This window comes from Dendronephthya gigantea, unplaced genomic scaffold (assembly GCF_004324835.1).
Source record: "Dendronephthya gigantea isolate DGI-Jeju-01 unplaced genomic scaffold, DenGig_1.0 000199F, whole genome shotgun sequence".
Lineage (NCBI taxonomy): Eukaryota > Metazoa > Cnidaria > Anthozoa > Malacalcyonacea > Nephtheidae > Dendronephthya > Dendronephthya gigantea.
Window position 1 is genome coordinate 285,400 of NW_021163209.1, and position 17,433 is coordinate 302,832.

Here is a 17,433-nt window from a genome sequence, read left to right on the forward strand (position 1 = left end):
ATGCAGATCAGTGTTAGAAAGGATTTTATATTCTTATTCATCTTTTATAATGAACTATAGTAAAATATAGTAAAGTTAGCCTCAGTGGATCCTACAGTCAATCAATCAAGTGATTGAAATACATTCAAATATTGAAAATGTGTGGAATATTTTGTACCATTTGTCCCTCGACGGAAGAAGCTAATCTTAGAAGAAAGGTTATTAACTTTTGTTGTATTTTTATTGAAAATTATCAATGATGAACCTATCATTGAACCTACCTAACATGCAGTATAATTACAAACTATTACATTGGAGGGTTAGTCACTCAATATTTTAACTAGAATAACTTCTGAGTGATGTCTGCTTTAAATAATCAAAATACTCATACAAAATTTAAAATAAAGCAAAATTATTTATTACTGAAGCCAACTGTTTGGAGGCAGTAATTCACCAATACCAATTATTCATCTGTTTTAATTTCAAACTAACAATCTTCACACAGTTTGCAATGTAACAGAATTAGTACTTCATTAAGTCAGTTCTTTTGACTCCCCAAATTTTACTATCATGAGTATATGAATAAGTATGGTTTTAACCTTTTTATTGTTCAGAAGCTAAAACGCTTCAAAAAGCATGAATTGCAACCATCTTGAAACTCAGTTGTGGTTTCTGCACAAACCAACGCTATTTATATTGATGATTTGTTTTTCTATTTCTCAATTCAAGTTATCTGATATTGATAATACACTAGCGATTATTCGACTAGTGCCAGTCTTGTACCCATGGTATTTGATCGACTAATGTCCAAATTGTTATTATCCTAAAATTGAAAATAACCAATTACAAATTTCTAACAGGACAATGATTGTATCTGTTTAATGCTCTTCCACAATATTATTATGAGCTTAAATAAGATTCCTATCAATTATCATATCAACAGGAATAAACCATTATAGTCTGTAATCTGTGTGAATTAGTAGTAGTAAGAAAAGACTAGTAAGAAAAGAATTATTGAACAATTAATTACATGAATTTTTGCCACCCGCTAATAGAAAGCAAGTGGCATAGCTAATGAGGGTGCAGCACTTAGATAGTGGTAAGGTCAATCTGGATATCATTAGTAGGCTGGATATAACTAGTATAAAAAGAGGTTGATAAGAGGTATAAGCAACTGTTTTTATTAATTCTTTCTTTCAAATCATATACTGAAAGTAGCAAAATGCTAATTAGCAGAAGGAATTAAACCATTAAGAATTCAGACTTTTTTCTGATCTGACTTTTAATTCGAAAGGAATTTAATTGGCGTTTTCCAGCACTACAGTCAATGCAGCTAACGTAATTTGTGGTACTAAAGCGAACTTGAGTTTTTTAAGCCAGAAGAGTATAAGAAAAGAGAGTGTTGTGGTAAAATGTCATTGTTTTTCTCTCTATTGTTTGTTGGCAGGGTATGTGTCTTTTTTGCAAATAAGTATTAGAAATTAAGGCATTCTAATTGGCTTTGCCTGAAAACATGAAAAATGTTCAAAGAACAAATTTGAAATTCCTCCTTTTTTATTTTTCGTCGTGCAAAATGGATTATTTTCGTAGTGCAAAATGGATTATAGCTGCGTACATTCGGAGTGATATTAAGGTCACCGTACTGAAGGAAATATCATCAGTTTCCACCGATTACTTCCAGCAGCTTTGGCTCAAACTTCAGACTAAAAAGTTAAGATCTATCCTGCTCTGTGTATCATATAGACCACCAGACTGCCCGCCGTCCTGCCTAGAAAACAACCTAAAAGCAAGTTATATGCAAGCCGCCATGCAGGACAAACCCATATTTATTTTGGGAGACCTAAATTGCAACACCATGAAGGTCACCGCTGAGACCACAGCATTGGAAAACTTCATGTACGAGATGAACTTAAAGCAATTGATCACTTCACCAACCAGGATCACAAACACTTGTGAATCACTAATCGACGTAATCATAACTTCATCACCCAACCTTGTCCATCAAAGTGGTGTTATGGACACACTCATAAGCGACCACCTACCAGTATACACCGCGTTAAACATGAAACTTCCTAAGCCATCAGTACAGAGCATCCTGACGCGAAGCTATAAAAGCTATGATAGTTCAAAGTTCATTACCCATCTTGGTACAAGATCACAAGAACTCATTTCCATCTTTTTCGATTCCAATGTCAATTCAAAACTCAGAAAACTTAATGATGTCCTCTCTACTACTTTGGCTGTCCATGCTCCAATTAAAGAGGTCAAGATTCGACGTCGATCCTGTCCATTTGTTACTGCTGACATCAAAAAACAAATGATCTACAGAGACCAGCTACATCGTCGATACAAACAGACACGAGAAATGGAGGACTGGAAGAACTTTAAAACAGTCCAAAAATCAATCAAATCCACCTTAAAAGTCGCAGAGAAAGACTACGTCCGCACTGAAGTTAATACACATAAAGACAAACCTGGGTCACTTTGGAAAGTAATTCATAGCCGCATTCCGTCTAGAGACAAAACAACCCCAATATACAACAAAAACCAGGAAGAGGTTGCCAACGATTTTAACAGTTTTTTCCAGTCAGTAGGGATAACAGCCGCCGAAACAGCTACGCAACTGGCCTTAGATAATAACATCAATATATCTTCCATGTCTGCCTGTGAAATCAAGAACCTACAATGTCCGATCGAAGAGTCATTCCACTTCATACCTGTTACCTGTGCGGAAATTGAACGCATACTAACATCTATGCCATCAAATAAATCACCAGGTCCCGACAAAATCAGTATGAGAACTATTAAAGACTGCCTCCAAGTAATCTTAGGCCCCCTGACGATATCATCAACAGTTCATTTACAACTAATACGTTTCCAGAAGCCTGGAAAATAGCAGAAATCATACCAATATTAAAAGAAGGGGATCACGAAATAGCCTCCAACAACCGTCCCCTCTCAATGCTCAATGTAATCTCGAAGGTATGTGAGAAAGCGGCCTTAAATCAATTCACGAGTTTTTTAAACCGGACCGGCCACCTTACGGCACACCAGAGTGGAAACAGAAAGTACCATTCAACGGAAACCCTCATATATTAGTAAACGATTTTTTCCTGAACGCAATGGATAACAAAGAGCTATCTGCCCTTATTCTGTTAGATCTGTCCAAAGCCTTCGATAGCATTGACCACACAATATTGCTTCAAAAACTAAGCAATATTGGAGTATCTCGTAAGGCTCTAAATTGGTTTAGAAGCTACCTTTCAGACAGAAAGCAATACGTACGCATTGGCTCTTCAGTATCAGAAACTCTTTCAATCACTCATGGCGTCCCACAAGGGGCAATATTGTCACCTCTATTATTTTGCATCTATATAAACGACCTTCCAACAGCACCAAAAACAGCTAAGTTAGAATCATTTGTGGATGATTCGAAAATATTCATGTCCTTTCCAATCACGAATATAATCGATGCAAAAAGTAACATAGAAGAGGATCTTAAGAGGATTGCAACATGGTGTTTCACAAATAAGCTGTTAATTAACCCTGAAAAGACAAAATTAATACTAATAGGCACTCGACAGTTAATCGGAAACCTTACTGAAGGACTGGTTATCTCGTTCCTAGGAAAAGAGATCACACCTTCCTCTTACGCCAAAGACCTAGGGCTATTCATGGACAGTTATTTAAGTTATGATCATCATATACGACACGTCATATCATCCTCAATGGCAAAACTGTACCAAATAAATAGAGTAAAGGACAGCTTCGATAGCGAAACCCTCCACACGATTGTCAATGCCCTAGTGATGAGCAGATTGCATTACTGCTCTACGGTGTGGTCGAATACATCGGCAACAAACATAAAAAAACTCGAAAAAGTACAAAATTTTGCTTGTAGGATTATAACAAATACAAGGAAATACGACCACATAACACCAGTACTACAGGCGATCGGTTGGCTCCCAGTCAAGGAACATTTACAGTACAGAGATACACTAATGGCTTATAAATGCATGAACGAACTTGCACCGCCGTACTTATGTGACCAGTTTTTAAAACGAAATGCAGTTCACAACAAGAACACCCGGAATAAAGACGACCTTGACATTCCCCCATGCAAAACAACATCAGGTCAAAGAAGTTTTTGCTATAGAGCAATAAAAATCTGGAACATTTTAGATAAAGATTTTAAAAAACTACCTTTTAAAACATTTAAGAAGCACTTAAAGAAAAATATGTTAACAAATAACGTTAACGGAAACCTATATCTTAGTTAAAGTATTAAAATCTTAGTATAACTATACAACTAGGATTTCTCTTAATTGTAAACATATTTTATAAACATAGCATAGTCAATAACGTAATTGTAGATAGAAATATACCTATTTTTAGCCTTGTTAGTACATACTGAAAAGCCCTATTGGGAGTATGTTTTATGTATAATAATAATAATAATAATAATAATTATTCGTTTTCTGACTAACTGAAAACAAAGAATCATTGTTGATGGTATAGAAACTGTTTATCTTGATATAAACAAAAGGGGGTGCCTCAGGGTACCGTTTTAGGTCCTTTCCTATATTTTCACTAGTGGTCAACAATATAAAACTCACTGATCCACAAAATAAGCTGTTAGTTGGTGCTCCAGTCAATTCAAGCTGAAGTGGAACACATTCAGAATTGGTCAGAAACAAAACCAATGGTGTTAAACCTTTCCAAAACGTGGGAAATGGTTGTGCACGGTAGTTCTACTAAACCATTACCATCACCGATTGAAGGCAAAGAACGAGAAAATGAGCTAAACTTATTAGGTGTAACATTTCGGGACAACCCGTGCTGTTGGGAGTGGGATCTTCTTGTTGATAATCTCCTGTCGAAAGCTATAATGGGCGGTTATACATAATGAGAGTGTGTAGATGCTATGGTTACCCTACTGCACAGTTAAACAAATTATCCGACTCGTTAATCATCAGTCACTATTTTATTACTGCATTAAAGTGTGGGGCCCTGTACTTCAAAACAAATATTTAGATCGTACAGATAAGTTCTTCCTTATCGTTGTCTTATCGTTATGGCTATGACAACAAAGAATATCAAAATATCTGAAGTTATCGAGAAAAGAAATATTAGGATACATGCACTATATAATTGCCTCCTTTATGCATAGAAGCTTAAAACGAAGGGACATAATTTTTTCTTCCTCGACTTAAAACTGAATGATTCAAACGACCTTTTTTGAATAGATGTCTATTATTTTTATAACATGTCGAACTATTTTTATATGTACATAATTAATTATTATAATCTAAATTTAATATATATAGTTTTCAACATTGTACAATTTCACGTCTGCTCCGACTCCGTCTAGATTTTAGGACTTTAATATAATAATAATAATAAACTACATTTTTATCAATAGCCATCACCGACTGTCATGCAGTGACATGCTTATGAGAACCAGGCTTCTGGCCTTACAGCCGGTTGCTAGCGTGCTCATCCACTTCTTACATGTGAAAATTATTTCTCCCTTTATATATGAGCTTTGCGTCTCCAATACAAGGCAAGAAATGTTTTACGATAATTGGTTAAACGGAGAAAATATATCAGAGGATTTACGGCAAAAGTGCAATACAATAATGCTAATGAAAGACGAAACGATATTTTAACTGCTATACTCGGATTATAATATAAATCTATTCCCTCCTCTTGTGTAACGTTGTATAAAATAAAACAGGGAACAATACCAATAAATGTAATGCTTGCCACCAAAGCTATAGTATTCATGAATCGCCTTTCTCTTGACGCTCGAACTGCTTGTGTACGGTTTGTACCGTCTTCTGGATTGTGCGACGCTAAATTTCGTGCTTGGATTCGCAACGAGCGAGTTGTCATTACATACAGAAAACCTGTCAACAACGTGATATCAGTCCGGCATAAAGTTTGTCCGAACTGACCTGGAATATTCCATTTGATTGAGGTGATAAGAATTCTCGTATATTAGAGCAGAAAGGTACTATCCAAAAGAGTATTACCCAAAAAACTATTTTCTTGCCGTTCATGTAGGATTTATGTTTGAAGGGAAAAGCGACCATCAGGTATCGGTCCACAGCGATTCCAAAAATTGTAAAAATCGATACTGGCACGGTTGACTGCCAAATGTTAAAAATGACCCAATTTACTCGTCCTTTCGAGTTACTTGCCACAAATAGTCCAGAGAAACAAATTAGAAGATCGGAGCAAGCCAGGTTTGCGACGAGAGAAGTTGCAGAATTTCTAAAACGCTTTAAAGGATCTTTGATGAAGGCTATCAAAAGCAGTACATGAGAAACGATGCCGAATAAAGAGATAAAATACAAATCCAGCCGCGTTAAGTTGAAGTCGAAATTCATCTCTCTTGTTTACTTTAACGTTTTGTTTGTCGAAGGAACGGTTAATCAAGGATTATCTCACCAATGATGTGTGGTTAAATTATAAGAAAGTTTTAATATTATGGGAGATTGAATATATTGACCTTGCATTGTGTTTGTTGGATGAAACAAAAAATATGAAATATTGATTAATAGCTCTCGGCACATATGCCTTGATTGGTATATATATATATACAATGTTATTAATCCCAAGCAGAATATATTAATTTAAAAGAAATATATTAATTGCATGTCTAAAATAAAATTATGTAAAATTTTGCTGGAAATCCTTCCGGCGATCCACACACATGTCGATCAATTCTGCCACAACTTTATAATTAAGAACTTTGATTGGTGTATATTGTAGCAATTAATCTGAATTTTAGACGAATAGATTGTTATTTTATTGATTCGTTATTTAGTAAAAATAAATTTGTAGTAAACGGCGCAAGGTATACATATAGATTATAGTATATATACAGAAAACATGCATGTAGTAAAAACCATAAATAATGTGTATTAAAATTATGAGGAGGAAGTGACTGTATATTTATACTATATATTCCTTGATCTCAGTTTCACCTTTTTTAAGCGAATGGGTTTTCAACAAAAAAATGAAATATTGATCGAAGGTATTCTATAGTTTAATAAAAAATTTTAATTTGAATAAAGACTTGCATGCATTCTGTGTCTTAACATATAATTGAATTTACGTGAATTTTGCTGGAAATGCTCATCGCGATCAATACATTTGCCAGTTTGGCGAATTTTTTAATATCATGCATTATATATACAGTAGGAGACAAAAGTTTGAGTCCAGTCGTTGTAGAATTCCAGTATTAAATTCTGGCAGCGTATTCTGAAAGTTAAGACATGCGTGCTAGTGTTTCAGTAAACTATACTGTACTGTAAACTATATTAATTGCACACTGCTTTGGTCCTAATGATCTAAATGATAACAAAATAAAGTTTTCATTCCCTTAAACTGCCTAAGATTGGTGGGAAAAAGGGCAAAGTGATGGTGCACAAGAAGAGTTTGGAGTATTGAAGGATTCTTTCCTCGTACGATCGCAGAAAAAGTGAGAATTTAAAAAGGTGGTATGCAACTAACCTTGGAGAGGTTCGAAGAAACTAAATCCTACTCAAGCAAACTTTTAGCTGCTTCGGTCATGTTCGGTTTGGCAATATTGAAAGATATAAATCATATAATAGGATCCTAATTATCATTAAGTATCATCCAATTCTTCAAGGAAATGGAATTTCATCTGGTACAAAGATGATCGCGCGTCTAACTACATGATAGTCACTCTAAGCACATGCTCATCTTCTATGTGCCAGAAATCTTTTGGAAGCAAACTCGTTCTGGTGATCTTGTTCTCATGGCTTTCCACCTCAAATTCCAGATCTAAAACCTATGGAGCACTTGTAGAACCGTTTTAACCGGAAAAGGGCGAGGCACAGACACGCCAGCCAGGATGACTTGAGGCAAGTGCATGGTCAACGAATGCTGGCAAGGTATTGAACGTGCGACATTAAAAACCTATGGAATCTATGCGAGCAAGAATAAAGGTCATTTCAAGAGCAAAAAAGAGGGATACTAAGCATTGACATGTAATGCAATTTTGCACATTAACATACGTAAAATGAATATCATAACATCTCATAGCTGTTGTACAGCATGTATTTTTCTAGTCCACTTATCGGTAAAGTTATCTGCAGAATATTAATATATGTTGCTAAAACAATGAAATACAGTCACTGGACTCAACTTTTGCCTCCTACTGTATATAAAGATTACTTCATTGTTGGCGAGTGCGTACGATTTGTATGCACGAGTTGTGAAGGATCGCAAAAAGAACGAGTGAGTATGCGATCCTTCACATGCAACGAGTCATAATAAAAATCAAACAAACGATCTAGCTATGAAGTAGCTTTAATTATAGCTCTGACATAAACTTGAAACCGAAATAAAGTATATTTCAATAGATTTCAAGTCGTTTCGAAGGAGAAATAGATTTTTTATTTGACAACTAGTCCCCGTCCCATCCCGTCATTTTAGAGCACCTGTATGGTTCCCTATTAACTAAATCCTGGAAAATATATCATCGGTTCTGCGAAGTACAGGTAGAAAAAGCATCGGAAAATTTTGTTACAAAATTTTCAAGGATACGAAAAATATCGCTGTGTCAAGTTTGTATGCATGTTTACAAATTTTGTATATAAATTGGTATACTACGTCTTATTATTAGTTGTATATAGATTAAAGTATTAGTATTATAGTTATATATATTATATATTATAGTATATTAGTATTATAATATATTATACGTTACTCTTTCTCGCGCGTAATATACTACTTTTCCAAATCTTACCAAATTTGCACGCCTGCATGCATGTATTTGTCACACGTTGCAATATTTCCAAACCAAACGTTCCACCTTGACTAAGTTTGGGATGCTCTTTCCAGCTGTAGTGATGAATATTCCCAGTTTAAATTTAGTTTCATGGGGAAATTGTCCACTTTATTTGAAGGAAATCATTACAATGATCAAATCGCTTCTGCAAAGACGTGGCCCAGATAATTTCGGTGAAAAGCATATCGTAGAGAGACGCCACAGTGGTACCAGTTGCGACCTCTCCAACTGCTTTATCCATCTGTCAGCTGCTGTTCTTCACCTTCGGGGCGAATGCATAGCCAAACAACCTGTCGAAGACACATTTGGTAATGTTTTGGCATGGAATGGGGAAATTTTTGCAGGGATTAAGGTAGTATTTTTAAATTACTTTTCTTTTATCTGCTTTGTGAACTTATGAACTGCAAAATGCGGTCTACAAAAGGAAGTGCAGCGCCGGTCAAGTGTGAAAGGATGTAGATCACTAGGAGATCTAAACTCTGCGTTGTCAGATATCGCCTACTCACATGGACTGCTAAAAATGTTGCTGATTCATATTTTGATAAAATTTCTCGCTCAACGTCATTAGATGCGAATACATAAACGCCAGAGTAGGGTGTTGTTATACGAAGAAAGGACAGTGTAAACGTGCACTAGCTAGCGTGTTTTAAGAATCGGTGCATTTTCTCAAGTTGTTAGCTATACGCCAGCAGCGTGACCAGATCTGGTACATTTTATTAACTACATTTTTTATCCACCACCTTATTTCAATATATTATCACATTCAGCCAAGGAAAGGCACTCTTACTAAACTTGAATAGTTTTGGTTAGGTTTTTTTAGGTCACATTAGGTACACTTTATTTTATGCGTGGTTGTCAATCACAGCTTGCGGTTTTTGAATTGCAGGGGGTTAAAAATAGTTGAAACTACCCAAGGCAATCTTATACGAGATTGCTAGAGATTGGTACAGCTTTTTGCAGATGAATTTCAAGGGAAATACAATAGATAAAAAAGAGCGCGTTCAATATTATAATCTGATTTGTGCATGTGATCCTCTAAATAGTCTATTGCCGTAGCATCGCTTAATTCCTGGCCAGTTTAGCGGTTTACGATTTGTTTGTTCCCCCTTAGGCTTAGAAACAAAACATGAAATCCTACAATTATGAAATTTTCCTGTGCATTATAGGTTACAGCTGATGAAAGTGATACCTCGACATTGCTCAAACGTTTGCATACTTCCATGGATGACAACGTTGCGGAACATGTTCTCAGGACAATGTCCCAGATTCGTGGACCATGGGCGTTTGTCTATTATCAGGTAACTAGTAAAAAACATATCAATACAACGGGCTTGTTGTTGTGCTAGTCGAAAGTAAGTAAAAGCTCTCATGAATAACACAAGTTATACTTGCTAACCATGAAGTATTATGCATTGCAAGGCTTCCTATTATCTTCACACTTCGCAAGATTCATCTTGCCAGTTGTCGATTGGCAAGAACGCAGGGTTTGATTGTCAGGCACGTATTTTGGCATCGTCAGTAATTTTCAATTGTGTCTTAGTGAACTAGCCTTATAATTACCACTTTGCTGCACTAAGAAACTACTAAGCATAATTAAAGAATCGAAGTATGTAAAATTTTGGATTTGATATAAAATTAATATGATCATTTGGTGATCATTTACATTTCTTGAAAGGTTTCGTACTTAACAAGAATATAAAGTAGAAAGTGTTGTAGACGAAATACTCGGCTATAGAAAATAAAGATATTTACAGTTTTTTACACCTAATCTCGAGCAGTTTCTCCAGCAAATATTTAACACCAGTCTCTCTGTCTGTAAACACACAGCCTCTGCGATTTCCGCTCAACATTTTGCGAATTCGTAGTCTTAGTCGTAGATAATCCTGCTATCGATCAAATGCACAAATACATGCCGTATAGTTCTGATATATGTTTGCTCATGTGTATTTTTCTGCGTGTGACTGTGCCTAGGCCAGTAAACATACTCTCTGGTTCGGTCGAGATTTTTTTGGACGGCGCAGTTTGCTTTGGCACCTCCCCTCGTCATCCACTGACCTATTTACATTGTCCTCAGTTGGAACGAGATCAGATACCGGTGGACAGGTAATATGACTAAATATGCATATGTTATCGTAATTCGTATGGAGGCAAATACCTCGTTGCGTGATTACCATACAAGTTTCTTTTCCATCTTTGCTTAGTTTTGGAAAGAAGTGCCGGCCAATGGAATATATTCGATAGATTTAAGGAAATTTGGTGATTATTTTTCCTCCGAAGGTACGATTACTACGGAATGATACGGGACCATTTCCTAAAATTTTGGTTTGTCATTTCTTTTCAATTATTTATAACCTCCAGGGGCGTGGCGACCGGTGGGCCTGGAGGGATGTGACACCCCGCAATAATTGCCAACGTATTGGTCAAAAAGTGCAACAACAAATCCGAGTGAATTCGTGAAATGTGCAACACATGCTGGATTACTTCTGAATATGATTCAAGGCCGTTTCCAAAGATCCATGGTGACGCCTCGCAAAACACGTTTCTCCCCAATGTTAACCAATTTCCAACAACTATGCCATTTAGCTAACAGAATGTTACCATAACTTTTTTATTGATCGAGAAAAAAACGAGCAATACCGGTATAAAAAGCGGGAGTAAAAGTGTATTAAACTTGGAATATGCTGTGAGTCAGTAAGGCGAAAACGTTCAATAAAAATGTAGGTACCGTACCCTGATAGAAAGTTGGGTATCTTCATTGTAAACGTTGGTGAAATCACATGACATCCCCCCCAATCCTGACTCATTCGCCACGCCCTGATCACGCTTTTTTTATAACCCAACTAATTTTGTTACTATTTTATCAACTAGAAGCGAGCGCTGTAGACGTTCAGACGTTTTTGCAAAGATATCCATGGCAGGAACCTTCCTCTAACAAATATCCAGCATGTCCTGTTCCAAAGCAGTTTAATAGAAAAATGATGGATGACATTAATTCCTCAGAATCCCTATCTTCAACCAACTGTTTGAAACAGCCAGAGCAATCTTTACGCCAACCTGAAGCTGTGTCTTCGGCGGTAAGAGGGAAGACAGATAACGATAAACTGAGTAGAACGTCACGTAATTCGTGTATAAATACAGATACAACGACAAAAGACGATGACCCCGCTTATGTAACTCGTTCTATCGCAAATTTTCGAATAAAAACTCCGAACTACAAATATAACACAAACATTCCTGGTGATATAGTTGGTCAATCTGGTGAGACAATGTTGCGAGGCGACATCGTTCCTGGTTCTACCGAAATGGAAGAGCAAAGTAATGTAGGACACACGGTTGAAGCCGGTACTGCAAGTCAGTCTTCTGAACTTTTCGTAGATGAGGTAGAAGAAGGTACGGATTTCGATCAGCTTCGTGATGATCAAACGAACCAGTGCCAAAATGGCGGCCATATTAGCGACGTCGTGGTTGAGCAGTTTGCAAACGTTCTTACTGAAGCTGTTAAAAGGCGCGTTTTTAATTTACCAAGAAAAACGGAGAATGAGTCTGAAACCCCACCTGAAGAAGTCCAGAGAGGTTGTACTACAAGTAAAAGAGAGGGGGAGGAATGTATTGAAAAGAAATCGAAAAGTTATGTCGGAATTCTTTTTTCCGGAGGACTGGACTCGATTGTACTCGCGGCACTTGCAGACAGGTAATTTGTGAAATATAATTATGACAAATCGATAAAATGGTGCATTTTTCACTATATTTCAAAGTATTAAAGTATTAAAAATTTAGGCGTTCTGACTGTCTTAACCTGAACAATGTAAACAAATTTTCCTTTTATAGATATGCGAAATTCTCCTTGTTAAATCAATGACATTTTGCACAATGACAAACCTTGTTACCATTTTCACTGGCCATTCCGACATTGCAATGTAGATTGCACCTGCACCGAATAGGACTGTAAAACTTAATACAAATTAACAATTGCCTCTATTTGCTTATTTATTGCTCACATTATATTTATTAACAGGTGTGTCCCATCAGAGGAACGTATAGATCTTATTAACGTTGCGTTTGAACAAAGGCGCAAAGGCAAGCATGGCAAACAAGGAGGAAAACACAACCGCTTCAAATATCGCGATGACGGTGATGATGTCACTAACTTTGATGTACCTGACCGGATTACTGGGCGGGATGGTGTAGCCGAACTTAGGCAGATTAATCCGCACAGAACGTGGAACTTTGTTGAGGTATGTAGCTATAAGTGTTTTTTGAACCAAGCCGTTTGTAGTATGTTGGTAAACTAGTTCTTGTTGGTCGCGTTATATTTCTGACGCGAGAAAAATACACCCGTTTTTACTCCGAACGAAGTGTTTTGTAGCTTTGTTTTTCATTACGCAAATTTACTATACTAAACAGACCCTGTAGCTCTTATGTCGAAAACAGCTATTTTTTGGAAATGGCATAGACATGGCCGCGGAGGATCGTTATATAAGGGAGGGGGATTCATATACATCCAACGGCGTTCAACATTAGTTGCTTTCGAAATTGATTGTTGACTGGGTGTTAACATGAGGGGCCGGTTGTTCGAAAGGCGTTTAGTTGAAACGGCAGATAAGCCAATTTTTAAAATACTCTCGATTTATTATAAAAATACTCTCCAAATATTATCCATTTAATATATGTACTTTAACTGACAATTAAACTATTTACATCGAAATATTTCAGCTCGATCAGTTTTTCAATAAATATAGATAATTTTGTTTTCCATTTTGAACGTATCCATGCATGCACCGTTTAAGCTAAACGCCTTTCAAATAACTGGCCCCAGGCATATATAAGTATGTGACGTGTATACTTTGCTCAATCTATAGGTGAATGTTACTTTGGAGGAACTGCGTAAGGAGAGGTGGGTTATATAGTGACAAACTTTACTGCAAAACAAAAGTGAAACTGGATCCATCACTAGCTATTGTGTGTACGGAAATAGCAGCAGTAAAGTATAAATATTTGTATGTCCTTGAGTGTTTATATCTTCCTCTACAAGGTTCTCATGCATGCACAATCTTGCAGCAGCTTCTCATTCTTTGCCGCCATGTATGACACATTCATGCAGAATCCCTTGTTCCATTTCAAAGCAAGACCATGCATACTTGTGTTGTTGATTACTAATGAGCAATAATTTGTATTTATTTTTTTAGGTCAAACTATATAACCCATCTCGTGTCTCCTCTAAGTACAGTGCTAGATGACAGCATTGGCTGTGCACTGTGGTTTGCAGCAAGGGGAAAAGGCACGTTATGTTGCGGTGAAGAGATTTCTAGTTCTTGTGATCATGAACCATCATATACATGTCCTGCAAAGGTGTGCATGTTTTTTATGTAGAAAACTTGGGCAAATTAACAACTCATTTGTTAGGAAACTTAAAAAAACATTGGCAGTGTTGCAGCATCTTCGAATATAGCTACCTTCTTATCAGATGTGTTCAAACAATTACGTATATATAGCTTAAACAGACAGAAATACTTGAGAATGAAAAAACACAGCATGGCTGTAATGGTATAATTTATCGGGTCAATGTTATAAGTTTAATAAAGGGCATGTCTGTTAGGCAATGTAGCAACGAATTCAAGGTCGCGTTTATCGCGTATAAATCTTTTAAACCAAGAAAGCATGCAAGAAAATAGCATGCAAGAAATTCTCAAAGCAAAATTTTCAATGCAAAAATTTCAGGTGGCCACGTAATTCCTTATCCCGTAATGATAAGTATCCCGCAAATTGTATGCTGTCTGTCCGTTTTCAAATTGTGCATCACAACTTACAGGTACTGCTTGTGGGGATGGGGGCAGACGAACAATTAGGAGGATACGCTCGACATCGTTCCCGCTTCAGGTACCTTGTAGTTTTGCCGTTTTGGATGTATAGGTATCTCAGAACCTATATATTATATAGGTCTATAAATAACATTGCCGCAAGTATTTTTTGTTAAATTTCAGTAAAGACGGGTGGAAGGGATTGGTAGATGAAATTGAAATGGAAGTGCAGAGAATATCAGAACGAAATCTTGGCCGTGATGACCGGTATGATCCTTATGATACTTTATTATTTATATATTTTTACTTTATAATATTATGTATACTGTGGTGAATAGCAGAAGTATGTAAATCATGTTCATTTGTTCATGTGAAAGTGAAAGTGCAGCGCATATTTTTCTCTTTAGAAAATGAAGCTGCGCGGAATGTGTAAAAAAATAAACATATTTGTTAGGCAAATTGTAATTGTCACTTTTTAAGGTTTAAATATTTTTGGCAGTAGCATGAGGGAAATTAAGCGGCAGAGCTTGCAACAGTCTCTATTGGTGCGTTATTTCTCTACCATTTTAACATAAACATCGTAGTTATAGAGGAATATTATTACGAATATTATTATATAGACAAAGTGAATAAACTAAGCGCGACACGCGCGCGAGTATCACACGTCTGGGCACACCAAGTCTGGGCTGCGTATGGAATAACACGGCAATTTTAAAACATTGAATAGTCTTAAGAGAAAGTAAAGCGGTTTGAATTGACCACGTTCAAAGAAGCCAGAGACAGATGTGATAATTAAACTAGCTGATCATTCTAGATGTATATCAGACCATGGTCGTGAATCTCGTTTTCCATTTCTTGACGAAGACGTTGTGTCATTTCTAAATGACTTGCCGGTTTGGATAAAGGTTGGTTCAAATCTGTTTTATTTATTTGGTTATATTTTCTTTATTTCTTCATACAAGCTTGTTATATATAGGCTTAGCTGAACGTTGATTGAGGATTCCTAGCTGCTAGGAGTTTACTGGTACATGCATTTCCCAAAACACCCTAGTTGTGCTCAATTTTTGCTCAAAATTTCATCTATTGTATTATTTGTGTACTAATGTGACGTTTGATGCATTCAGTGTGACCCACGCTTACCTCGTGGGATCGGTGAGAAAATCCTTTTACGCCGTTTGGGAAAATCCCTTGGCCTGAAAGGTTCATCCGCATTGCCAAAAAGAGCCATCCAATTTGGATCAAGAATTGCAAAATTAGAGAGTTCTAGCGAGAAAGGGGGTGAGAAGTGCAACAGATTTTGATTTCAACGAAATGCGCAAATACATTTGGATTGTTTTCCTAATTCTGAACTATTAATTGGAGAATTTGTGATGATGACCTTGCAACAATAATTTATAATCGAATACTGATATTGATGTTTTATGAAATGTAGGCGGATTTATTTTTGAATTGTTTTATTTTATACTTTTCCTATAAATTTATCTAATTGCCTTTAACACAATTACCTAAAATAGCTACAATCATTCTTTAATAGATAGATATCCTAGAATATATATAGCTACAGTTTTTCATTCCACCAAATTCTCAATTGTTCATATTTTGTATAATTCGAAATAGTAAAGTACGCTACAGGACTACCTAATAAAAATAGATATTCGATTTCCTATACGAAGCAAAATTGTTTTAGTTTCCTACAGTCGAAGTGTGTTCGTTCAACTTTTCTCTTTATGTCTATTGTTCGTATTCATATTTTCTCTACACTTCCAATAAATTGCAGGAAGTAAAGCGTCAAAATCAAAGTTCCCAAAATCATCGACACATTTCGATTTCAGTTGGATGTCTTCGTCGCTCAACAAATGCACATGGCGGGAATTCGCTGGTTTTTGCGAGGTTTCCAAAATTGTCCTCGAATCGTCGAACTTTGGCGGGAAACAATATACACGCACGTTACTACTGCACTGGGTCTTCGGCTGTGATTGAAAATTTAACTTGTTGTTGACTCTAGGAGTGCATTTTGCTCTGCGTCCTCGGTAAATCTGCACAGGATACGGTTTTTCATCGCTTGGTGACGCAAACTTAAAAATCTGTAATGCCGCCGAGGGATTTCGCGCCAAAAGTTGAAGTAACTGCGTACACTCGCTACCCTCCGGCGATGTTTTTGCCGGGAGTTCAGGTGAACTGGACATCTTGTAGTTGTTTCCCCTTCTCGAAAGATGAAGGCCTTGGTTATTGTTCATAGTTTCGCAGCATCGTGCACGCCTCGCACGCGAAATTAACCGTTGTCTGACAGCTGATTTGAATGGCGTCATCAAACGATGCATTGTTTCGTCACAGTCAATTCAATCAAAATTAAAGCGCGTGCGTGATTACAAATTCATCAGGAGCCATGTAAAGGTAAAGGTGCATGAGTACAAGAATGGTTAGCATTTATTGAATGTAATTTTTTGTTTTTTTACGGCAAATTTGATTGTTCCGTTAAAGGTTCGCGAGAGTTGCGATCCAAGAGAAGTGGTAGTAAAGAAAAAAAATTCTATTGTGCTCATCCGAGCACGTGCTTTATGGTAGTTTTTTAACCGCATCATGGATAACGAAGAGATTATTGTGTATTTGACAGGTAAGTTCGCAGGACAGCATGATTTGTTCAGCGCTGCATGCTTTTATCAACCGATGACAACTTGTACGTTTTCATCCCTGTAAACGTTGGCCAGTTATATTAACCGCTCACCTTTCAAATAATACAACAGTATGATGTAATCTTATATATGGCGATTAGTCGAAACGTATATACTTTATGAGTTTATGTAATGTTCACATTTTACGGAATTTCTCTTA

General features: G+C 36.5%; 1 protein-coding gene across 1 annotated transcript; it reads left to right on the forward strand.

Annotated features, from left to right (window-relative positions):
- Window positions 1–47: 47 nt before the first annotated feature.
- On the forward strand, window positions 48–16,269 carry LOC114539310 (asparagine synthetase domain-containing protein 1-like). Its single transcript, XM_028559935.1, has 13 exons — window positions 48–197; window positions 8,922–9,155; window positions 9,970–10,101; window positions 10,775–10,906; window positions 11,005–11,080; window positions 11,672–12,494; window positions 12,819–13,038; window positions 13,663–13,697; window positions 13,990–14,152; window positions 14,613–14,680; window positions 14,785–14,868; window positions 15,416–15,506; window positions 15,726–16,269. Exons 1-13 carry the CDS (start codon window positions 138–140, stop codon window positions 15,900–15,902), a joined length of 2,295 nt encoding a protein of 764 aa, XP_028415736.1. The 5' UTR covers window positions 48–137; the 3' UTR covers window positions 15,903–16,269.
- Window positions 16,270–17,433: the final 1,164 nt, after the last annotated feature.